Genomic DNA, 24,237 nt, shown 5'->3' with positions numbered 1-24,237 from the left:
GACTATGGCACTGTTACGCGTTCTGGATTCACAGTGAGAGTGACGATTACATTACGTTATCAGGTCATGAAGATGGGAGAGCTCTTAGATGAGGCTCCAAAGGGCGAAAGCGACCGAAACAACACCAACCAATGCATCGACGGGGCGACCGCCAGCACCAGCAGTGGCGGGCTCAGTGGGAACCTCAGTGGGGGTGGTGTCATCGGACTTAGAAGTGGCAGCCTGGGTCTTGGAAGTGGAGGAGGCAGTCTTCGTGGAGACGGGTGCAGTGCCGGTGGAGGCAGTGGTGCTGTTACGGTGACCGTGACCACCGGCAGGAGGGCCAGCCCAGCCAGGCTTGCCAGCAGCAGGGGGAACAGGAGCAGCGGGAGAAGAACCATCAACAGCACCACCGGCGGGAGGAGAAGCGGGGGCCCCACCGGCGGGAGGAGCAGCGGGGACACCACCGGCGGGAGGAGCATCGGGAGCACCACCCTCAGCAGGAGGAGTCCAGCCGGGCTTGCCACCCTCAGCAGGAGGAGTCCAGCCGGGCTTGCCACCCTCAGCAGGAGGAGTCCAGCCGGGCTTGCCACCCTCAGAAGGAGGAGTCCAGCCGGGCTTGCCACCCTCAGAAGGAGGAGTCCAGCCGGGCTTGCCACCCTCAGAAGGAGGAGTCCAGCCGGGCTTGCCACCCTCAGAAGGAGGAGTCCAGCCGGGCTTACCACCCTCAGAAGGAGGAGTCCAGCCGGGCTTGCCACCATCAGTGGGAGCGGGGAGCGGCACGGTAATAGTCGTGGTCACGGGAGATTCACCACAGGCCGTGCACTCAACGACGGTCTGAGTGAATCCAGGAGGAGGGCCGTCAGTGGGACGGTGGCAGTGGTGCTCGTTAGCACAAGGCTGAGTGACCGTGTAAGTCTTCGTCTCGACACCTGTCTCGCAGATGGCAGGGTACTCGGTCACGTAGGTGGTCCAGTACTCGGGAATGGTGGCAGTAGTGATGGGATCCACGGCCGGAGTAGTGGGGACGGGAGCCTCAGTCTCACAAGGGATAGTGAGCGTGGTGGTCACATCAGTGGGTCCGCAAGCAGTGCAAACGGTGACTGTGGTGGTGAAGCCAGGGGGAACAACGGTGGGGTGGTCATGGTGGCAGACATCAGTGCACGTCTTAGTGATCGTGTATGTGACAGTGTCAACGCCAGTCTCGCAAACTGTCTCGTACACCGTTGTGTACTCGGTGGTCCAGATGGAGGTCGGGGCCGATGTGATCGTGGTGGGAGGAGCAACCGAGGTGACGACGCTAGACTCTTCACATGGCTCAGTAGCAGTCTCAGTTACAGACACAGTGCTACCACCAGTCCCAGTGGGATAGCCGGTGCCAGATCCGGTCACACTCCCAGTACCCGTGGGCGTTCCGGTGCCGGAACCAGTGCCGGGCACAAAGGTGGTAGGGGGAAGAGAAGTCTGCGACGTGACCGGAGGAAGGGACACGGTCGTGGTGCAGTTGTCGACAACCTGACGACCAGCCAACAAGCGAGGGTTGTAGGCCACAGCGGAGGCAGGCAGAGAGAGAACAGCAAGCTTGCGGAAAGACATGATGAAAAGAGGGTAATAAAAGAACGGTACGATATTAAAACGTTAGGAGAGGAATTAAAAAAAAAGTAAAAGCGAAAGAAGAAGAAGAAAAGAAGGGAAGACAGCGAGAAACTCGACAAACACGAAGAAGAAAGCGAGGTGAAGATGCTGTTGTCCTGGAGTAGGGCAGAACATTTTCGATTTGGAAGGCGGCGTCCGTTGCCTTTTTGTAGTACTTGTCCTCCTCGTTAACATGACCATCACTGACACACCACCATCTTGGAGGTACAGCTCGGTCAACAACCCTACGACCCTCGATTCTCAAGACAGTAACCCAACCACGAAGCACACAACATTCCTAAGATCCTAAGTGACACATGTCCCCTCGCCACATCACAGGGTGCCAGCAGGATGTTGCTGACTTGTCCAGAGACATTGTTGCATACGGCCGGATTCAGGGCGGAGGAAGGATATTTCGGAACCAATTATGTAACCCTTTCTATGACATGTCACCGTGATCCGGCGGGCTGCCATTGACTCCTTGTATTCCTGCGGCTATCGTGTTTTTCTTGGTCGGGCTTCCGGAAGCAGCCGTTCAAGAAAATTGGTGTATGCCATCCCTATTTTCACGCAGCAGAGTACATATTCACTAGATTCAGGTGCCCACCGCACTATACGCGAGAATTTGCGAAAGACACATTGCATCCCTTCAAGGGAACTGATTTCATCCTTAGGATTGACCGCTCTTTTCCCAACGCGGCGGTTATGATATTGTGGCCGGTAGTGATCAAGTGGGATCGAGGAGTAGGTACTTGCTCACAAGGCGGCTTACCTCAAGCTATGTAGGACAATCCTCCTATCCCTGTTGATTGACCTCTGTGAGACAACCCACAGAATGGCTGTTTGCCTTTAGGTACTGGGTGGCTGCAATGCGAGCCTTGGCTAATCCGTGGCTACGCGCTGCGAGGACAAACATCGACGCGCTTAATACTGTGCCGAGGAATGGTGAGTTAACTCAGTCTGCCCACCTCGAAGTGCAGTGGAATGTAGCGGCATTTTGGTGTTGCGGCAAAAAGGGCTCATGTTTCCCGATGTCCATGGGTTAGAGGGTTTCGTAGACGCGGGCAACGTGGACCTAAAGACCACCGAGGGGTGGGGTTTTGTCGCTTGAGGGGGTCTAGATCAGGCTCTACTGCAACCCTGTTCCGCCCTAGGCACACATGCATCACAGAATCAACTCCTGCCACCGTTCGGCTGGCTTTGGCGATAGTTTGTGTGCTCCTACCGTGAGGGTGATAGGGTTCGAGGGTGGAAAGTGACTGGACTTGCTGCTATAGATCTAGAATTGGTGTTGCCTCTCCGTTCGAGCCGCGACTATAAAGATCCGAGGCATCTGTCCTTGAGGTCCGCAATTCTTCTCTTTCCTCTTCACGCAGCAATTCATCGAACACGAAGGACATTCTCTTCTGTTTGTTTACTGCTTCTGTTTTTCTTTCTCTTCTTTTCACCTTCTTTTTCTCTTCTTTCCACCCTGTTTTTCTCTTCTACACTCACTCTTTACACTATATTTTTTAAATTCTATCTTTTTTTCTTATTCTTTTTTAACTTATCCTTCGCTTCTAATTTTCAATTGTGACAATGAAGACCTCCACTCTTGCTGGCACTGCCGGTCTCGGACTGGCTTATGCTGCCGCTGAGTGTCCCAACGGCCTAACTTCTGTTGTCATCCAGCCCACTGAGGTTGTTGTCGAGCAGTCGATTGTTGTTTCAACGCACATCACTGCCCCGACTGTAATCACTGTGACTGATGGTGTAACTCTTACTGTGGCTGATGTCCCTACGGATCTGATTACAACCATTCCGTACACCACTACCTCGACGACCACAGGTACTACGTAAGTCTCATGTTACACAAGCCATGGTGCAACCCCAGCGCTAACAACAACAGCACTATCTACCCCTCCGGTGCTTCCTCCACCGGCGGTTCTGACACTGGTTCGACCTCCACCGGCAGTACCTCTGGTTCTGGCTCCAGCTCCACTGGTGGTGCAACCGAAACGGGTGCTTCTACTGGTGTGTCTTCGGGCGCTGGTGTTTCGTCCACTGGCGGATCTACTGAGACTACGGCGTCCACTGCTACTATCACTAGTTCGGACCCTGCTACCACGTCTGGTCCCATCCTGACAACTATGTACGCCGCCTACTGTGGTTGCCCTCAGGAATACCCGGCCACCTTGACTGTGGAGCCGACCGGTACCAACACTGATACCACCTTGATCTCCGTGCCCCCCACCTACGTCACAAACCCCTGGACTGGTCCTTACACAACTTCAACCATTGACTGTGGCTGTGGTGGTGCTGAAGACATGACTCTCTACTTCCCTCCCGGAAGTACCCCTGGTCCTGGAGTGGTCGCTCGCCAGGAGCAGACTGGTACCGCCTACGTCATCCCTGGAACTGGCACGGGCCTTCCCACAAGTTTCCCGACAAGCGCTAGTCCCAGCTCTATTTCTCCTACTGGCTCTGCTACCGACGGTGCTTCCACGACTGGCTCTGCTACTGATGGTGCTTCCACCACTGGCTCTGCTACTGATGGTGCCTCGACCACTGGCTCTGCTACTGATGGTGCTTCCACGACTGGCTCTGCTACTGATGGTGCCTCAACCACTGGCTCTGCTACCGACGGTGCCTCGACCACTGGCTCTGCTACTGATGGTGCCTCGACCACTGGCTCTGCTACTGATGGTGCCTCAACCACTGGCTCTGCTACTGATGGTGCCTCGACCACTGGCTCTGCTACTGACGGTGCTTCCACCACTGGCTCTGCTACCGACGGTGCTTCCACGACTGGCTCTGCTACTGATGGTGCTTCCACGACTGGCTCTGCTACTGATGGTGCCTCGACCACTGGCTCTGCTACCGACGGTGCCTCGACCACTGGCTCTGCTACTGATGGTGCCTCGACCACTGCCTCTGCTACTGATGGTGCCTCGACCACTGGCTCTGCTACTGATGGTGCCTCAACCACTGGCTCTGCTACTGATGGTGCCTCGACCACTGGCTCTGCTACTGACGGTGCTTCCACCACTGGCTCTGCTACCGACGGTGCCTCGACCACTGGCTCTGCTACTGATGGTGCCTCGACCACTGGCTCTGCTACTGATGGTGCCTCAACCACTGGCTCTGCTACTGATGGTGCCTCGACCACTGGCTCTGCTACTGATGGTGCCTCGACCACTGGCTCTGCTACCGACGGTGCTTCCACGACTGGCTCTGCTACTGATGGCGCCTCGACTACTGGCTCTGCTGCTACCACTGACGCCTCCAGCTCTGCTGCTACCACTGACGCCTCCAGCTCTGCTGCTACCACCGATGCTACCAGCTCTGCTGCTACCACCGATGCCACCACTGACGCCTCCAGCTCTGCTGCCACCACCGATGCCACCACCGATGCTTCCAGCTCTGCTGCCACCACCGATGCCTCGAGCTCTGCTGCTACCACTGACGCCTCCAGCTCTGCTGCTACCACTGACGCCACCAGCTCTGCTGCTACCACTGACGCCACCAGCTCTGCTGCTACCACTGACGCCACCAGCTCTGCTGCTACCACCGATGCTACCAGCTCTGCTGCTACCACCGATGCCACCACTGACGCCTCCAGCTCTGCTGCTACCACCGATGCTACCAGCTCTGCTGCTACCACCGATGCCACCAGCTCTGCTGCCACCACCGATGCCACCAGCTCTGCTGCTACCACTGATGCCACCAGCTCTGCTGCTACCACTGACGCCACCAGCTCTGCTGCTACCACTGACGCCACCAGCTCTGCTGCTACCACCGATGCTACCAGCTCTGCTGCTACCACCGACGCCACCACTGACGCCTCGAGCTCTGCTGCCACCACCGATGCTTCCAGCTCTGCTGCCACCACCGATGCCTCGAGCTCTGCTGCTACCACCGATGCCACCACTGACGCCTCCAGCTCTGCTGCTACCACCGATGCTACCAGCTCTGCTGCTACCACCGATGCTACCAGCTCTGCTGCTACCACCGATGCCACCAGCTCTGCTGCCACCACCGGTGCCACCAGCTCTGCTGCTACCACTGATGCCACCAGCTCTGCTGCTACCACTGACGCCACCAGCTCTGCTGCTACCACTGACGCCTCCAGCTCTGCTGCCACCACCGATGCTTCCAGCTCTGCTGCCACCACCGATGCCTCGAGCTCTGCTGCTACCACCGATGCCACCACTGACGCCTCCAGCTCTGCTGCTACCACCGATGCCACCAGCTCTGCTGCCACCACCGATGCCACCAGCTCTGCTGCTACCACTGATGCCACCAGCTCTGCTGCTACCACCGATGCCACCACTGACGCCTCCAGCTCTGCTGCTACCACCGATGCTACCAGCTCTGCTGCTACCACCGATGCCACCAGCTCTGCTGCCACCACCGATGCTACCAGCTCTGCTGCTACCACCGATGCCACCAGCTCTGCTGCCACCACCGATGCCACCAGCTCTGCTGCTACCACTGACGCCTCCAGCTCTGCTGCTACCACTGACGCCTCCAGCTCTGCTGCTACCACCGATGCCACCAGCTCTGCTGCCACCACCGATGCCACCAGCTCTGCTGCTACCACTGATGCCACCAGCTCTGCTGCTACCACTGACGCCACCAGCTCTGCTGCTACCACTGACGCCTCCAGCTCTGCTGCCACCACCGATGCCACCACCGATGCTTCCAGCTCTGCTGCCACCACCGATGCTACCAGCTCTGCTGCTACCACCGATGCCACCACTGACGCCTCCAGCTCTGCTGCTACCACCGATGCTACCAGCTCTGCTGCTACCACCGATGCCACCAGCTCTGCTGCCACCACCGATGCCACCAGCTCTGCTGCCACCACCGATGCCACCACTGACGCCTCGAGCTCTGCTAGCACCACGTCCCAGGCCTCTACCTTCAGCACTTCTACCACTTCCAGCGCTCCCGCCACCACCACCACCGCCGCCCCTACCGGCCTCTGCGCTGAGATGCCCGTTTCTTGCTCCGTTCTGCAGGGTACCTCCGGTCTTGCTTACTACGCCCTGGTTGGCGCCTGCCAGAGCTCTGTCGGTCTGGGAGACTTCGCTGACACCACCTTTGCTTCTTGCTTCACCGGCAGCAACGGCAACACCGTCTACAACTGCATCGCCAACACGCTCACCACCACATGCACTTCCACTGTCCCTGAGGCTTGCCTGTCCCTTGCTGACCTCGGCCTCCTGGCTACGCTTGACAAGCTTTCTTGCATGTCTGCCCTTGGACCTTACCAGAGCGTCTCTTCCGTTGCTTCTTGCATGTCGCTGCTCAACATCGACGGTCCCACCATTGTCTCCTGCTTGGAGAATGCCTTCGCTGGCACTTCCGAGTAATATCCACACTCAACTTACGAACTCCTGGGCTTTACTTGTCTAGATGAATGAGTCGGGGGCCGGTCTCCTATAATACATGTCATGATTTTCATTAATTTTCGATTCAGCCACCCTTGTAGTTCGTGCATGTTTTGTAGTTCTAAGTGATCCTTTTTGGAATCATCATCTCTGTAGCAATGTGTGTTGGTGCTCGCCCAACTCAAATTATTTCATGATGATGACATAAAACTACCCCAGGTCCAACGCCCACTATTCCCACTGTATTCTGCTTCTTTGCTACACCAATTAGCACCGTAACTCGTGCCTTGCTAGTTAACCTGAACCTTCTCTGTGGCACTTTTGCAGCAAGCTTATAAAATAATTTGTTCTCACTGCGCAGTACTATCTTGAAGCTTCCCCACATTTGACTTCAGGAACAACCTTCCAAAGCTAACTTGTATTCAGGTCACTCTCAGCTCCTGGTGACCCTGGGAATATCCCCCTCGCCCCACTTCCTTACGCCACACTTTGCAATGTGCGCCACATAGCACAATCCAAGCCACCCTTGAACCAGATATTCTAACTTCGCACCCACCATTTAAATTTAAATGAATGCATGACCTTGTTCTCTTGACCACAAAACTCAAAGCCTTTATCAATAGCCTCGACTACGTCAAAACTATCGCCTAGCCTACGCAAAACCGAAGCTACTATTGCCTCGGTCTTGTTGAACCTTGAAACCGTCCTTTTGCCATTAACACCAAAGGCGTTCTCACCGTGAAAAACTTTCATCATGTCACATCAACCTCCCGCCAGTCCCAAAACCAACCAAAAAATTGCAAATCTCCGCAATAGAACCTCTTCATCCATGTCTATCCGGAGCACAAGCTCTGTAGCTTTATCGCAGCGAGCCGGACGTGCAACACTAACCGTGCGCAACGCCCCATCTCGACCTGCCTCTCGACTGAGCATCTCGAAGCATTCTTCCGTTTCAAAGCCCTCCCAATCTTCCACCATTGCCAGCTCAGATACTCCCTCCGCACCATCGAACTCAACCGAACCGCAAACCACCAAAGCTCTTGAAGCCGAGCTTTGGTCTGACCCTGTGATCCAGAATGGCATCAAGAACATGATGGCCACAATCTTGAATAACCGCTCGTTTCAGGGCACTGTAGTTCCAGAAGAACTTCCTGAAGAGGAGGCGGAGGCATCCATTGCCACTGAGGTATCTCCATCTTCCACGGAAAGAACGCCATGGGTTGATGTGCCTATGCCAGCATCTTCGCAACGCGAAGAACGCATCAACCGCCATGCCTCAAATAACAATGAGACTTCCGGAAACGACACGGATGAGGAGGAGATCATGGATCCGCGCATGTTCATTGATGTCCCCGGCCTCCGACTTCCCGTTGTAGAAGACATGAGACGCCGGTATACTGAGCATATCGAAAAGAAGAAGGCAAAGGAACAGGTGCGCACGCTGACCAATGACTCTATTGCTGCTTCTACCACTCCCACGAACTACACGGATGATGCTCCTTCGCATGACTACGAAGAGTTGGCCAATGAGATCACTCCATCAACAACAATTGGTTCACCCCCCGAGGAATTGGCCATTCCCGAACCCCTTCCTGCCCCCACCGACGTGAATACCGCTGTTGCTACTGATAAGAGCAAACCCAAGGCAAACGCAACCATGACCGAGAATACCAAAGTTGAGAACGATGATGTGTCTGCTGGCTCATTCCATAAGAATATTGCTGCTAGTAATGCATCCGTGTCGCCTTCTCCGGTCTCCGAAGTCGTCAAGTCGACTCCTGACATGGATTGGGAGATTGTGTGGATGACCACTTCGTCATTCAAGGCAATTCGTCCGAGGGTATCAAGATCCGAGCCAAGCTTCACGCGAGTTTTGGACAGAATCCGTGACATTTTGGAAGGTGGTGAGCCCTTCCTTCCTGCGTACAAGCGTCATGATTTAGAAGAATTAGACGACTTCCAGTACCAACCTGAAAGTGCATACGGTTCTCTCACCCAACGGCTAGGTAATGACGATATGAGCATCGCAGATCTATCCGCCGAGATGGATAAGATTATTGATATTGTGAAACGCTCCAACCAGGCGCAGTCTGGGGGTTTTTCTAACTACGAAGTTCATCGTAGTGTTCTTGACCTTGCGTTTGGAAACTCTGTTCTGATGCAAGACCTCGACCGGGCGCAAATCTGCTACCAGTTCTTGGTGGATGACACGGAGATGGTGGTAGATGAATCGCAGCCTCTATCTCGCAACCAACTCGTCAAGAAACAGGCTGAGCAGGATTTTATGCGCGGTTATGGTATTGGTTTGGATCCCGAGAAAGATGAGAAGCTACGGATGGGAGTCAAGCAGTTACTCAAGAGGGCCAGCGTGCCATCAATCACGCCATCGATGTACCGGCGCATGCGTAACTCACCTATGGGAGTGTTTGTAGGCAGTGCGTCACTCAACGACTCGGTCCAACACATGCGGACACGGTTATTTGTGTGGGCAGCCAGTTGCTTCAAGCGCTTTGATTTGCTTAAGCCCAAGCACCGTGTGCCGTCACTGCCGGTGCTGCCGCTGATCTCAGCTGAGGGCGACACGTGGAGATTGTTCTTTGCGTGCCGCGACGATACTGAGCAGGTGGTCATGGTTGGTCCGGTCGTGATCGGGTCGACAGCCATGGTGCAAGAGACGTATCGTCTGGTGGCAGTGCTCCAGGTACTTGCCAGATGGCTGCAGCGGGACTTCCGGTCGTGGATTGGCCAGCTGATCTCGTCACAGTAGAGAAGCGGAAAAGGGCATAACGATGGGGATGGGCAGGAGACATGGGCGAAGGGGTCTAAGAGTGAAAAAGAACTGGATAGTTGGAGAAGAAAAAAAAGGAGAAAGTGTTGGAGAAGTGGTCTACAAGTACGCCAATGGTGTTGAGTGCGATAGTACAAGATAGCGCGGAATCAATCAAGTGTGACAACCAAGTCAAAGGAGGCTGAGGCATGTGTTTGACACCCCTACACGGGATGTTGGTCTATGTGGTCACGATATGGAGTCATGGCCGTGCGTTCTCCTTGGGTAAAGGGACTGTTGGATTGTGCCCAAAACGTATTTCCCACAGCGCTGGACACAAGGGCGCAGAATGTTAAAGATGTAGACAAAATAGCGACTTGTCTGCCTACAACAAACAAACCTGTACACGTCGTCTCAGTCCTAATCCCAACCCCAGGCAGAAGCTAGATTCCTACTTATTATTAGCACCTGTCTCTCAGTTGCAAGCTTCCTACTGGCGTCGTTCCGTCCCATCTATGATGATCCTCTTGGGCCTTTGGCAGCGGGGCAGGATTTTTGCCGGGTGGGGGAGTACCCAGGACCTAAAATGAAAGCAGTAGGATTCGCAGGTACATCCACAGTCAACTACATGTTAGTTAAAGCAAAGGTATCGTCATTTTTAGTGTGGCGCCCGTGGAAATCCCTGTGTTACGGCAAAGGGTTTTTTTTTTCATCTCTTCTCTCTTATTTGTCTCCTTTGCATCATCACGAGACTCGACGAGCCTCAAAAGAGAGGAAAAATAAAGACAAAGGCCACCAACCCCAAATTCGAACTCTCGCCTCTTCTCCAATTCTACCCCAACCCAACACGCTAAGTCCACGCCGGATAAATATGGAGAAAAGAGCAAAGAGAGAAGACCAACTTGGGAAAGAAGGAAGAGAGGGAAGAGAAAAAGATGGAAGAAGTAATCATTGGAAAGAAGGGGAAGGGGGAAGACAGGGACACAGTAGGACAAAGTGCAAGGGAGCAAGCGAGGTACACAGATTCCCGAGTCCTCAAGCGACCGAGTCCTCGAGTCCTCGAGTTCCCGACTGTCACTTGCCCTCGGTCAAGATGGGGTCTCAATCCCCTGCTTAATGTCGACTGCTATGTCAAAGTCTAAGCCTCTCCCAGACACAGACTCCCCTGTGTACTGTGTAAGTGCTTCCCCAAACACCCCAGATTGTGCCCCAGATTTTTCCGGACTGGTCACTTTATTTCCTTTGCATTTTATTAGTATACATGTATGTACGAAGAAGTACTTCTCGTACCCCAAGCCCTTCACTTGTGCTTGGCTTGAAGCAACAGGCTAAAATGAACAGAGTATAGGAGACAACTTAGTCACACATAGTCCCCAAGTCACGATGCTACGTAGCTAAGAGTAGTAGCTGGCCCGTGGTCACCTGCAGAAGTCAGACTAGTGTGTTCTTGTATTGAACAAGTTCTCAGCCTCCTATATTCCTTATCCGTTCGGTTGTACAAGTGCTTGTAGTATGTTTCTGGACGCGACCACCTCGCCCCAAAGCCTGTGTGTGGAGGTGTACTTTTATAGAGGTGTGTTCATGAGACTCCGCAAAGTCTTGCTCACACTGTATAGCTTCTCTCTCGCAAGTTGATCTTATCTCTTTCTCTCTTACTCACCCCCTTCTTCCGTTCTCCCTTCAGTGATGGCACTATCAGAGTCACTATCCGGCTAAAAACTCACAGACTTATCGTCTTATAAGTCCATGTGGATATACAAACACAACAAACTAGTCTTTGTTCATGGTCCTGTTCTCTTTTACCCCAACAGAACCTGTCAAACATCCACTTTTTGAACAGATGCGGCGGACAACCGCTAGATTTCCCGTTCAAACCGGTTAGCGTATCGCGCAAGCCAGTGCCAGCCACAAGCCAGACACGAGCTGGCAAGAGGATACCGAGGTTAATGGTGTGGGTGGAGGAGAAGAAACATGGAGGCAATATCGGCCCATGGCATGGTGACTAGCGTGCCAAAGACACACAAGCACACAGACGAGACCGCGGTGGCACACCTTTGGCACACGAGCTATGAGCTGAGCCTAGCAAGTCACAAAGTATCAGTTAATGTGTGTAAGACTTGGTCCGAAAGGGCAAAGCCGCGCGGTATGGCGAGAGCGTATAAATAGAGCAGAGGTTCTGCTTCAGTCTCAAGCTCTCTCACACGGACTTTTGAGTCACTCAGCACGTTGTTGTTAAAGAATTGCCAAGTTAAGATTGGTCTTGCGTCAGTCTAATTCAAGTTCCATTCTCTGCTGCCAGTTTCTACTTCCGGTCATTGAAGCTTAGCTTCACATACATTCGTCAGTGAGCTTTCAGCAATTACAGTAAGTCAGATCCCCTTCCTATTACATCAACACTCTCTTATATCCTTATCCGTCCTCGTCTGAAGTTTTTTATTTTAATACACATTGCATCGTGCATCTTTCTTTTTCCATTCATTCCTTCTCCTCTCTCTAAGTTCCTCAGATTCTCATCTCCCTGAATACTAACCTTAAAAATAGCCTTCCAGATCCTTCCCGTTTCCCTCCCTCCTCCCTTTTTCTCCATCTTCTCTTCTTTTACACAAATAATGGCTCCCTCTCCACCGAGTCCCAAAGCCATCTCAATTCACCATCACGAAAGAAGTTCCCAAACGCATGATCAAGATGACCGAATCAAACATGAACACAACAATATTGCCATTGAAGTCGATGACTTCGAACCCGCTGGAAACGCTACCTGGCCGCGCATCCGTCGCGCTTACCAGGACTACTTCTCTGAGTTCCTCGGCACACTTGTTATTGTCCTCTTTGGAGACAGTGTGGTAGCCCAGAGTGTTCTCAGTGGTGGCGCCGCTGGTGGTTACGTCAGTATAAATTTCGGTTGGGGTCTCGCGGTAGCCTTTGGTATTTTCGCGGGCGGAAAGTCAGGCGCTCACCTAAACCCTGCCGTAACGCTTGCATTGGCCGTATTCCGTCAGTTCTCGTGGCGCAAGGTCCCCGGTTACATCGCGGCCCAAATGCTCGGCGGCTTTGTCGGTGCGCTTCTCATGTACGCCAACTACGTCTCGGCCATTGACAACTTTGAAGGTGGTCACGGTGTGCGCACTGTCGGCGGCGCGACCTCGACGGCTGGCCTGTGGTGCACATACCCCCAGCCGTTCCTCAACAAGGCAGGCCAGATGTTCTCCGAGGCTCTGGCATCAGCTGTGCTGATGGCCGGTATCTTGGCTGTCACTGACCGCGGTAACATTGGTGGTGCTGTTGCACTGCCCATGGCTGTAGGTCTTTTGGTGTTTGCAATCGGTCTGTGCTTTGGTTGGGAAACTGGCTACGCCATCAACATGGCTCGTGATTTCATGCCCCGTCTCGCATCCTATATGGTCGGCTACGGTACCCGGGTGTGGTCGGCCGGCAACTATTACTTCTGGGTACCCATGGTGTCACCCTTTCTCGGAACTCTACTCGGTGCCTTCATTTATGACCTACTCATCTTTGACGGCGAGTCGCCCGTGAACATGCCGTACATGGGAATGGCAGGCATCTTTGGTCGCAAATCCAAGAAGGCCAAGATAGATATAGAGGCTACTCCGATTCAGTCTCCTACTACCGTGGCTCCGGGCAAGATTTCGCCTCCTACACTTCCCAACAAGGTCCCCAGCTCCATCGGATCCATCAAGGATGCCCCTACCTTGAGACGCCCGAGCGATCAACCGGGCCCGACAACCGAGACGCCACAAACTTCGTGGTCGGGTACTACATTTGACCCTCATCCCCCACATGCCCATCTGAGATGAAGCAGTGGCGCGCCATGTGAGCGTGGCACAAGTTGTATTTCATGGTTTACGAGAGTGTTTATTGCCCTTTGCATCAGTCAAGGCCCGCACATATTAGCTTCTAATTAGTTTCGATATCCAAATGTTTGGCACAAAAGCCGCAGTGTTGTACTTGTGTCGCTCAAAACATACAAGCACTCACCAAAATATACCTCCCATTCTTGTCTTACATTTTACCAAGCCCGAAGCAGACATGGACGGAAAGCGGCGAAATTTAAGACACTGCCAGTAATACAAGTGCGTCATATGCCGATGAGGCTCAGCTGGCGCCCGGTGAGAAAATCCAAGCTTAACCAACTCCAGACAAAAAGAAAAAAAAAAACAAGAGCATCATGTTAACACACATGAAGTCGAAATATTTCATCTTTCTCCATATATTTGCAGGGATTAATTGCGTGTAACATTGCACATGAATGTTTACTGAGTCATTTGAAGATGCCAGCAGTATGGCGTAATATGGAGATGCAAAAAAGATATTTGCGGGGAAAAATGAAGGATTGTGTGATGCTCACTACCAGGGTCGAACTGGCGACCTTCGCATTACTTGATGTTCAGCGGTTGAATATTAGTACGACGCTCTAACCAACTGAGCTAAGCGAGCCAACTTGGTTTTGTTGAAAGGCTATCTCACATTAGGGTTTATGCCATTTTTAGATTAATGTCACGTGGTTGTTGAACCCTATAAATCATTAGGAGACACTTGAAATATATGCGCACCCGCAATGGCCGACTGCCCAGGAGTTAATGCGAAGATGACATCACCCGACTGCTTCGGTTTGGAACATGCCGTCATATTGCTGCGAGATAACAGTAGGCAGAGATCAAAGAATACAAACAACGCGATTCTACCAAGCATGTGTTGACAATGCCTCACATGCCGGCCTGGAGCGAGGGGTTTCCAGGCAACAAGCGATGAGAATTACGGCATACTGTGGTCATTTCGTATGTTTCGATGGTCGAATTACAGACGTCAACAGCTCAGCGTCTTTGCTCATTTCCTGTTGCATATATAAACACGATCACTACAGAAATGCAAAATCATTGGCAAATTCCGGGTTAAATTCTTGTTTTGGGGTATTTCAAATCCACTTCAGACTAAAAAAAACAAAAGGCGATGCTTCCGGTGGCACCGGAGCAGAAACACAGATGAAGGGCAAGACAAAAAAAAAGGTGAAGCACGGCGTCAAAATGTGAGATGAGGACAATATGAGGAGGGCAGGCAAAGCAGATACGTCATTGTGCCGACTGTCAGAAAGGCTATGTCAAGGCGGAAACGGACAGAGATGAATGAGAAGTAAGATAATAAAGAGTCGTAAAGTGAAGATGGATCAACCAAAGAAGCCGAAGACAAAGAAAGCAATGTAAACAAAGGAAAGTAATAATGTCGTAAAAGTTCGTCAGAGCGTAGTAGAAAGGCAAACACAGTACCAATAGGTCGTCGTCGTCATGTATAGCCCGTGCTGCTCGAGCCGCTGGACTGAAAGTCCCATGCCAAGTCATATATCCAGTCGTTGATATGTAGACATATTTGAAACGGACACCACACAGACCACAGCTGCATGCTGCAAGCATCGACCATCTTTTTGGGTATGAGTAAAAAAGGAAACAAAAAAAGGCTCATGCGACCCAACTACCATGCCGAGGGCGGGGCAGAGGATGTTTTGGTGGTGGGTGACGACGCCGCCGAGGACGACGAAGAGGTTTGCGCATAAGAGCCGCCAAAGGCGGGCATCTGCATGGACGAGTTGCGCTTGCTGCGCTGGTCTCTGCCGGCAAGCGAGCTGTCCTGGCTAGACATGGATGCTGGCGAGATGGGCGCGGGCGAGTGTGCGTCAGGTGCAAAGTGGCGAGGGGGCAGATGGGCGTCAAAGACGCTGGCGTCATGGTTGGTGGTGCTGGACATGAAGCCGCTGCTGCCCGCATTCATGCCAACTGCGGCGTTGGTGTTGGATGTGCCACTGCTGCTGTTGCTGGCGCTCGAGTAGTCTGATGAGCCGGTGACGTTGGGCGTCTGGTAGATGTATTCGCCGTCGACGTACACAGCGTTGGTCTGGAAGGTGGAGCGACGGTGACGGTGGCGGGTGTAACGCTTCTCGAGGCGCATAAGCTCAAGCTTGGCCTGGATACGGTCGATGATTCCCATGATGACCGGTGGTTATGTGAGCTGTGCGTGTCTGTCTATGTGAGCGGTGGAAATGAAGGCGATAGTACAGTCTGATAGAGACTGAGGACTTTCAAAAAGAAAAGGAAAAAGAGAAAAGTATGCGTAGCTTAAAAGTACCAAGAGTATGAGGGAAAGAGTGGAGGAAATGGAACGCAGTGTCGGTGGGAGTGCTCCGGTAATATAGTAGTGCTATGGGCTACGAGTACAAAGGAACATGGAGCAGAGAGTCGCAAGACAAAGTTAGACATACAACGATCAACGATCCTTTGGCGTATTACAAACACGATAAAATAAACAATAAACCAAAGGGGCAACATGAGACAGGGCGGCTGGAAAGATCAAGCATACAAACACGCACATACGCGCCGGGGGGACGAGGAGACGGGGGGAGGGCTGCTAGCTCTATCAGATGCAGCCGAGCCGGATGTTCTCGACTTCGAGTTTGACTCCAGGATCAATGCGCTCTAAAATGCTACTAAAACGGCCGTCTGGCATTGAAGCGAAAGTGAGCTTGACATGCAGAAAGCCAAGCGTCGTCGGGCCATACTGTGGAGAGGGTCCCATGAACAGGATCCCAGCACACGCGCCGTCCCACGCGAAGTGGAGGACCCAGCGAGAGTACGACGGGAGAATTAATCAGTAACCCAGCACCAGAAACAAGAGCCAGAAGCCAGGAAGCAGAGGAACAAGCTGGCCGACCAAGACTATCAACCTTTTCTGCAAGGGGGATAGGGGCTTGTCGGTAGACGAAGAACGAGGAGTCGACCAACTTACAGCAGACAAGACGGGCTTGGTGAAGGATTTGACACAGTAGAGATAGGATTGCAATGCGATGTCGTGAAGGAGTGGGAGATGGATGGCGAGGGGGGCAGAGAAAGCCGAGGTGGCTGATGTCCTGCATACAGAGGCTTCGGGAGGACAGGGCCCTGGGGGTCTAGGTTCTAGGGCGGAGGCTCAAGGGCTTCCAGGCTCTGCAAGTGATGAACAAGAACAGGTAGTTCGGCTTGAGTTTTAGTGCTTCTAGGGCCTGACCGTCTGAGACTGTCCCAGTATACAGGTATTATTATGATGGGTTTTCAATTATCCAGCTCTTGTACAGAGGATAACGCCAGCGTCTCGCCACCATCCCCCTCCAATCAATATCACCACAGCGCAATAAGACAGACAAGCCCACCAGCGCCTCCATGATTTCCTTCTCAGCGAGGAGAGCACGATAAATGCAAATATATTTACTCAACCATTGAAGATTCCCACAGAAAAAATAAAATCCGGGAAAGGGGGAGGTCATGTCAAGTACTACACTTCCGTCAATGTGCAACCGCAGTAGCCAGTCAGCATCCATTCTCGTCCTTTTGGATTGCGGTATTGCTTGGCCAAAGACCCTGAGCCAGCATCTCAAACCGGCGCCATATGCGACACTGGAATCCTTCTTTGGCCACTGGTCGCATGGCAGAACTAAACACAAATCAAACAGAGAGACACGAGATGTCTGTCGATTGCGCAGGGCTGGGGCGATAAGGACGGCGCCCTTGACCCTCGACAAAAGGGATTTTCTTCCTTTTGTTTTCCTTTCTTCTTCTTCCCTTCCTCTTGTATCGCAAGTCACAGTTGTTGGCGAGGCTGGGGTCAGAGCCAAGAAAAGACAAGCTAAGGAAATAAAAGGCACCATGAACGACTTGGCGATAACGGGTTGACAGGAGGGCGGGCCCAGCAAGACCCAGGCTCGGAAACAAGCTGACAGCGAGCGAACAGCTCTTTGCTGGGGCGCTCCCCACTCCACTCCATGTCCAAGAGCCTTCTCTGACGGCACGGACACACGAAAGCAGAGTTCCAGTTTCTAAGCCACTCTAGGCGTGTCGTGTGCTGTGGCGTGGCTAAGTGTGTGTGTGTGTGTCTCTATGTTTTGGGGCCTCTCTATCTTGCTCAGGCGGTGTTTGCATAGCAAGCTCCGGCGGCGGCACTTTTGTGCCATAGCCTGAGAGGAATTAAACCTTGAAAAAAAACAACCAGGATTGGGACTCTGCGTTTTGCTACGAGCGGAATCCCAAACCGGACAGCTTGGCCGGGGCAGAAGGATTGCACGCATGAAATTTACATCTCGATCCAGGTTACTTGTGGACTTGGTTCTCTGCTCCTGTGGCTTCCAGTGTCTGTCTGTCTTGTCTGTAAAGACAAAAAAAAGGTCTAGACCCTGCTGTTACGGTCTTGTGAGAATAGGGGGGCCGAAAAGATAATCAAAGTAGCCAACCGTGGCAGCGCAAGAGAGAGAAAGCGAGAGAAAAACTCTGCCACGTCCAGCTAAGACAAGTGTCGATGGGGAACAGCGGGCTTGCAAGCTTATTCTGCCTCTTGCTCTGATACAGGTACCACACACATTACACACACCAGCAGTCAGACGAAAAGTGATCTTCCGTCTCATCCGGCTTTTGTCTTCCTCCTTCGCGGATCTCCACAACCTCAAGTAACACATAACTAACACTATCCAGAGTCAAGTCTATCTTGCCCTTTCGCCTTGGCCTTCGTGACTTCGTCCTCGTGTCGCTGTTTCTTCTGTTTCTTGTCTTAGCCAGGGGTCCGTTCCCACCGACACACCGACATAAACCTAAGCGTAGACTAAAAGCCATGAGGCCAATAGTTTGTGCTAATGGACACCAACGTAGCACTCCTGCGTTATCCTACTGCTCCATTGCGCAACCCACTGGGGCTCCCAGTTACATGCTAAATAGCATATGCCAGCACACCGAGAGCCATATCAACTCAATGTAGCGTTACGCCCTGTATCGTCCAGCCATGAATCCTCATCCTTACTTCACTCTCTACTCATCACATTCGTCCCTCGGATTTTTTTTTTTTTTTTTGGGAAATCCAAGGCTTGGCCAGATCTTCACCCTTGTCAAATCGAGCTTCCTAGTGGGCGCCAGACTCGCTCCGGCGTGTATATTTCTCCTCAGATTCCCCAGACAAGTCTTTATATCTCTTTAAGTATACTTACATAATCCGCCACATGCATACTTTGAAACAGAGCCCAACCAAACTTGTCTGCCCGTTAGTTGAATTCTTCTTTCGCCGAGGCCTGCAGACTTTTTTTTTCTCTTTAAAGCCGCGTAGGCTTGGCTGCCATAACAGCCAGTGGCTAGTCTAACTGCAACAGGCCAAACAGCCCGCCCAAAGTTTCAACGCTTTTTTTTTCTGGGCCTCGCTTTTCGTTCGCTCTGTTTCCCTTTTGCTCACTGCTGCCATCTTTCTCTTTCACGCCCAGTGCTCCCTTTGTTCGCTGTAAGATCAGGACAAGTGTCCTTGGGTGTGTGTAAGCTGCTTTCTCTGGTGAATAATACAATCTTCTGTTTTCATTTTGCGACCTCTTGCGTGCATGTTCTTTTCTCAACCAAAGCGCATACATGAGTCTCACTGTCATCCCGTTTTCTTCAAAAAAAAATCCCATGGTGCCCCCCTGCTATCCAGCCATTTCATTCACAGTTTCTATGGCCCCGGCTCGACTTTGGAGTCTTGCTGGAAATCAGCCTGAAAGAAAAGAGACGACGGAGAAGTTTTCTATCTCCGTGTGGTCTGGCCTGACCTGGCCTGGGCGTCTCTTTTTCTCCTTCTACTGTCGCTCTTTTTGTTGATTTTAGATCAGTGTAAACTACCCCGAGTTATGAGTTGGGGCATCAAAGGGCCGATGCAGTCGCCCCTCAGGCTTATCTTTCCTCCATCTTGCTTCCCTTGCGCCCTCTATGTCCCTTCTCGGCCCGGTTTGATTGCTGACAAGCTGAGCTTGCCATTACAAATGCAGCAAGCTCAGGTCTGCCATCTGTTCTTTCTTCTTCTCATTCACAGCGTATACGAGCTTTCTTATAGTCAAATAACTACATGTAACCCAACTAGCCGGCTAAAATATTGGGATTCTGCGTAGTTATTCTTCATCTACACTTCCAGAAAGCATTGTCTCTTTCTTCTCTGGGACTTTGGGAGGGAATGTTCATCCTTTTCTCCAACGTGGTGGCCCCTCTACTTCATATCTACAGCGGCGGGTTATCTTGTCCATCACACCACAACCCCACCGGCTATTGTTGGATTGCAACAACGAACCACATTTAAGCAACACGTGTCTGTCCGCACAGTCTTCTAAACGTGTCTCGAAAGTATAGGATATTTGCCACAGCCCCCTTGGTATGATGTGTTTCTGTTTTATGTATTTCATGCGCTAAGCGGACTGGTAGTCTTCTGGAAGCCGCTGATCATGACATATCACGATAATCACAATTGGTTAGGGTTTGAAGAACAAATTATCTTATCTTATCTTATCTTTCTGTCGCGGATAAGATGTCATGCATCTCTTTCCTCATCGTAACTCAGGATGTCGCAAGCTACGTGTGAAGCCAGAAAACTACTCCTTTGATTTTTAATCCAAAGTAGAGAGTGAATATATATCTCGATATTAATGATATTCCCGGGTCTTCCACTTGAAAATCGAGTCCAAAGCCTATGTGCCAACTGTTGCTCTCCAAACTACTTGTCCTACACCAACCCACCTTTGTGCTACCACATGTTGATAGCACAACAAGAACTGTGAAATTGCAATATCTTGACTCTGTCGCGAAGCATTATCTTGATAATCTTCCTAGGCACATCGGATATCAAACATATACCGGTAGTGGTCATGAGTAGCGAAACACGGCCCCTCATCGGGCGCAGTCCCAGTGAAAATTATACGAACGATAGCCACTTCATAGATTCCGAGGCTGAAGTTGAAGCGAACATGACTCAGCCCACGCGTGCGATCGAAGACGACGTGATCCCCGAAACGGCAGCTGTTGGACGTCAACTGAACTGGCAAGATACCTACATCCTGATAATTTCCCGTGTCTTTGGGAGCGGCATCTTCGCGACACCGGGAACCATAGTGCGCGCTGTCGGCAGTCCAGGACTTGCTCTGATACTCTGGATTGTTGGCGCGTTGATTGCCGCATGTGGGCTAGCAGTAACGCTTGAGTTTGGCACGATGCTGCCACGAAGTGGCGGAGATAAAGTGTATCTCGAGTTTACCTACCGCTGGCCACGGTTTCTGACGTCTACACTCGTGGGTGTCTATGTCGTGTTTCTGGGTTTCACGGCTAGTAATGCCGTCATTTTCAGCAGTTATACCCTCTTTGCGTTTGGCTATGATGAAGCAGGCGAGGTGCTGAGGAGGAGCGTGGCGGTTGGGTTGCTGACAGTTGTTGTACTGGTGCATGCCGTGCTACCGAGCTGGGGTGTCCGTATCCAGAACACATTGGGCTGGATCAAAATTGGAATCATTAGTTTTATGATTTTGTCGAGTCTCTATGTCGTAATGTTTGGCTCTTCAGATATGATGGCAGGCTCCATGAAGGGCATTGGGAGCGCCGGTATTGAGCCACAGGTTCTCTATGTACAGCCTCTACACATCCCTCTACAGCAGCAGTCTATGTCCTTCATGACTGGCCTATTTGAAGGCTCAGTGTGGAATTGGAGTCCTATATCCACATCTCTTTTCAAAGTTTTCTATTCCTACTCTGGTCTAGAAACTGCTAACAACGTGGTCAACGAGATCAAGAATCCTATTCGCACACTCAAATCAGCAACCACAGCCGCACTCATCACATGTTGTCTGCTATATCTCCTAACTAACGTCGCCTATTTCATCATTGTGCCGATGAATGAGATTAAGGAAAGCGGAGAAATGATTGCTGCATTGTTCTTTGAGCGTGTATTTGGCGTGACCCTGGGACGCCGCATCTTACCGCTTGTGATTGCGCTCTCGGCTGGCGGCAACGTCATGGTGGTGGCGTTTTCAATGGCACGAATAAAACAGGAGATTGCACGCCAAGGACTTTTCCCATATGGCGAGTTCTTGTCGTCGACACGGCCGTTCCATTCGCCACTCGGGGCTTTAATTATTCACTGGCTCCCGTCGGTACTGGCTATCGCGACACCGCCCTCGGAGCACGTGTATGACCTGGTTCTAGAAGTTGAAGGGTATCCAGCTCAAATGTTTGCTATGGCTGTGGCTTCTGGCTTGATAATACTGAGGTATCGGCGGCCAGATCTAAAAAGACCCTTCAAAGCATGGCTTCCAGGAGTTTACCTACGGATTCTTCTCAGTCTGGTCCTTATTTCAGCGCCTTTCTTCCCCCCAGAACAGAGGTTCAAGGATGGGATTTGGTATGCTACATACGCCGTCGTCAGCATGGGCATGTAAGTGTTGATTCTATTCACTTTTTTTTATGACCGAGATTCAAGCTAACAATTTATAGACTTCTCATGGGCGTCCTGTATTGGTTTTCATGGGCTATTGTGTTGCCATGGCTTCACGGCTATCAATTACAGGAGACCACCAAGATATTGCGTGATGGAACCAGCATCACCAAGATTGTGCATGTCAAGGCAGACTGAAGTAGCGGTCAATCCAATAGATATAACGATATTGAAGCGTTAAACAATAAACACCTGGCTGTTCAAATCTCCCAAATAATAAACAGGCCCAATGATTCAGCGTTCAAGAGCCAGTACCACAAGCTGTTCCTTGTTCCTGTTAGTATTGTGTAGCATTTGAATTTAGCGGTATCCCGAGAAGGGCCGGTCTCCCTTGCAGCGGGCATAATATAACAGGACGCACAGGGCACGTGGCTTTGTTTATGCAGGCACAAATTCCATCACTCGCTTCCTTCAATGAAAATGACCCAATAAGAGAGAAAGGAGCATCAGGCTTTTCAACTTGCAAGGAACAGCAGACGATGTGATGAGAAATATGGGCTTGAAGGAAAGGATAGTTGCAACAAAGGCTGGTAAATTTCTTCTAGCTTCTGGTAGAAATGAAAGAATAACCACCCATAGAGAAAACATGCCAGTCACACGATCAAATCTTGATCGAATCTCAGGAACCAGAAGTAGGAAACCATGTTCCGCAAAGGTACAAGTACCGCAGGATATTCGATGCCGACATGAGGAGTGGTTACCCGCATTTTTTTGTACATAAGAAAGAGGTAGAACCAACTGCACAACTATTGCCGATACTATAGCTGCAAATGCTACTCGAATAACTACATTAATGCAAGTAGACTTGCATGAGACCCTAACTCTATAATGGCGATACCACACACCAGACATACAAGCTTTTCAAGAAAAGGATTCTGCTTACTAGAGTTTTGCATGTTTTCCCCAAGAGGAAAAGCCCAAGCTTGCCATAAAACAACACATCCGCAACAAATGAGCCTCCACACGTTTGCATGCGTATAAAAGTAGATAAAAAAGATTGTGGGCAGGGAACTCTCTTCCGGTATCATTGTGGAAGAGCCGGAATAACCAAGCAGGCTCTGGACATCTCTACAGTATTGTAATAACTACCGGAGATAAAGGGTGACCAAGAATCAAGAAATAGTGGTAGAAAAACACCAAAAGAATTTTGTGGATGCATGGGCAATCAACCCAGTTTCTAAATGGTTGTTTACAACCATTCCATCTTTCATCCACCAGAATAACAGGACGGGACAGGTTTCATGCGAGTAATGAATAAAAAAAATAAAAATAAAAACACGACGGGATTTCTGAAAGATGCATTTCTTTGTGTGGGTACCCCTCCTAGTAGTTCTGGCACGTCGTTCCTACAAGTTTCCATGTCGGGGTTCAGATGACACGATACAGGGAAAGACAAGACGCAAAGTTCAGGAGATTTAGGGAAAATTGAAGGGCAAGAGATTGGAGCTCAAGCCCATGTGTCTTGCTACAAGTATATATAGAGCAGAGTGGTTTAGTGCAAATCATGTATCACCTACCACCTTGTGTATTTTCGCTCCGGCCTCTAGATGGCCTATCCTTAGTGCAAGTTGCCTTAGGGTTTCAAAACAAGGAGTACCAGTAGCGCAATTGTATAGATACAGAGAGACATGGCAAACATAAAAGCGTTCAAGCCATATAGAATAATTAGGTTGAGTGGATCTTGCGTCGTGACCAAGTTCAGAACTTGCATGCATGTTGTGGCACGAGTATAACAATCTATGCTAGTGATATTGGCTTGGGAGCAGTGGGAAGACAAAGACGATTCAAGGGGAGCAAAAACAGAAAAAGGGGGAATGGCCATGTGCAGCCATAAAAAAAAAGGGAAAAAGGGAGTGATTGCAAAAGGGAGAACCGCTGAACACATGCAGGTGAACTTGAGTACCAACTTGTACAGGTAACTAGCTAACTACACAGAATTGTAAACGAACTAGTTGATGTGTGTTGACAAGTCAAACCTGTATATCTTGGATGAGATGAATGAGACGGCCAGCGATCGACAAATGCACTTACGCTTGCGCTTGTACTTCCGCTTGGCCTAGTCGCGAGATGTTGTCTCACTTGTCGCTATCAAACGTCAGTCAATCACAATCTCGAGCAGCAAGAGGGGGCGCCGCGCCGTGCTATGACAAACAGGGGCCGCTGAAGAAAAGGATACTTAGCCATTGT

General features: G+C 51.1%; 6 protein-coding genes across 6 annotated transcripts; 4 read left to right on the top strand and 2 right to left on the bottom strand.

Annotated features, from left to right (window-relative positions):
• Window positions 1-84: 84 nt before the first annotated feature.
• On the bottom strand, window positions 85-1,575 carry BROUX77_003988 (uncharacterized protein; the record flags this gene model as incomplete). Its single annotated transcript, XM_073748700.1, has 1 exon — window positions 85-1,575. One exon carries the CDS (start codon window positions 1,573-1,575, stop codon window positions 85-87), a length of 1,491 nt encoding a protein of 496 aa, XP_073606413.1.
• Window positions 1,576-3,192: 1,617 nt separating this feature from the next.
• BROUX77_003987 (uncharacterized protein) lies at window positions 3,193-6,971 on the top strand (the record flags this gene model as incomplete). Its single annotated transcript, XM_073748698.1, has 2 exons — window positions 3,193-3,449; window positions 3,503-6,971. 2 exons carry the CDS (start codon window positions 3,193-3,195, stop codon window positions 6,969-6,971), a joined length of 3,726 nt encoding a protein of 1,241 aa, XP_073606412.1.
• Window positions 6,972-7,743: 772 nt separating this feature from the next.
• Window positions 7,744-9,756, top strand: BROUX77_003986 (uncharacterized protein; the record flags this gene model as incomplete). Its single annotated transcript, XM_073748697.1, has 1 exon — window positions 7,744-9,756. The coding sequence occupies one exon, from the start codon at window positions 7,744-7,746 to the stop codon at window positions 9,754-9,756; it is 2,013 nt and encodes a 670-aa protein (XP_073606411.1).
• Window positions 9,757-12,365: 2,609 nt separating this feature from the next.
• BROUX77_003985 (uncharacterized protein) lies at window positions 12,366-13,571 on the top strand (the record flags this gene model as incomplete). The annotated part of the gene is made up of 1 exon (XM_073748696.1): window positions 12,366-13,571. One exon carries the CDS (start codon window positions 12,366-12,368, stop codon window positions 13,569-13,571), a length of 1,206 nt encoding a protein of 401 aa, XP_073606410.1.
• Window positions 13,572-15,240: 1,669 nt separating this feature from the next.
• BROUX77_003984 (uncharacterized protein) lies at window positions 15,241-15,753 on the bottom strand (the record flags this gene model as incomplete). The annotated part of the gene is made up of 1 exon (XM_073748695.1): window positions 15,241-15,753. The coding sequence occupies one exon, from the start codon at window positions 15,751-15,753 to the stop codon at window positions 15,241-15,243; it is 513 nt and encodes a 170-aa protein (XP_073606409.1).
• A 4,681-nt stretch (window positions 15,754-20,434) lies between these two features.
• Window positions 20,435-22,188, top strand: BROUX77_003983 (uncharacterized protein; the record flags this gene model as incomplete). Its single annotated transcript, XM_073748694.1, has 2 exons — window positions 20,435-21,990; window positions 22,050-22,188. The coding sequence occupies 2 exons, from the start codon at window positions 20,435-20,437 to the stop codon at window positions 22,186-22,188; spliced, it is 1,695 nt and encodes a 564-aa protein (XP_073606408.1).
• Window positions 22,189-24,237: the final 2,049 nt, after the last annotated feature.

Source organism: Berkeleyomyces rouxiae, assembly GCF_048999995.1.
Source record: "Berkeleyomyces rouxiae strain 22BRR77 chromosome Unknown BrBRR77_ptg000003l, whole genome shotgun sequence".
NCBI lineage: Eukaryota > Fungi > Ascomycota > Sordariomycetes > Microascales > Ceratocystidaceae > Berkeleyomyces > Berkeleyomyces rouxiae.
The sequence above is the reverse complement of the archived record's forward strand: the minus strand, read 5'-3'. Positions and strand labels throughout refer to the sequence as shown.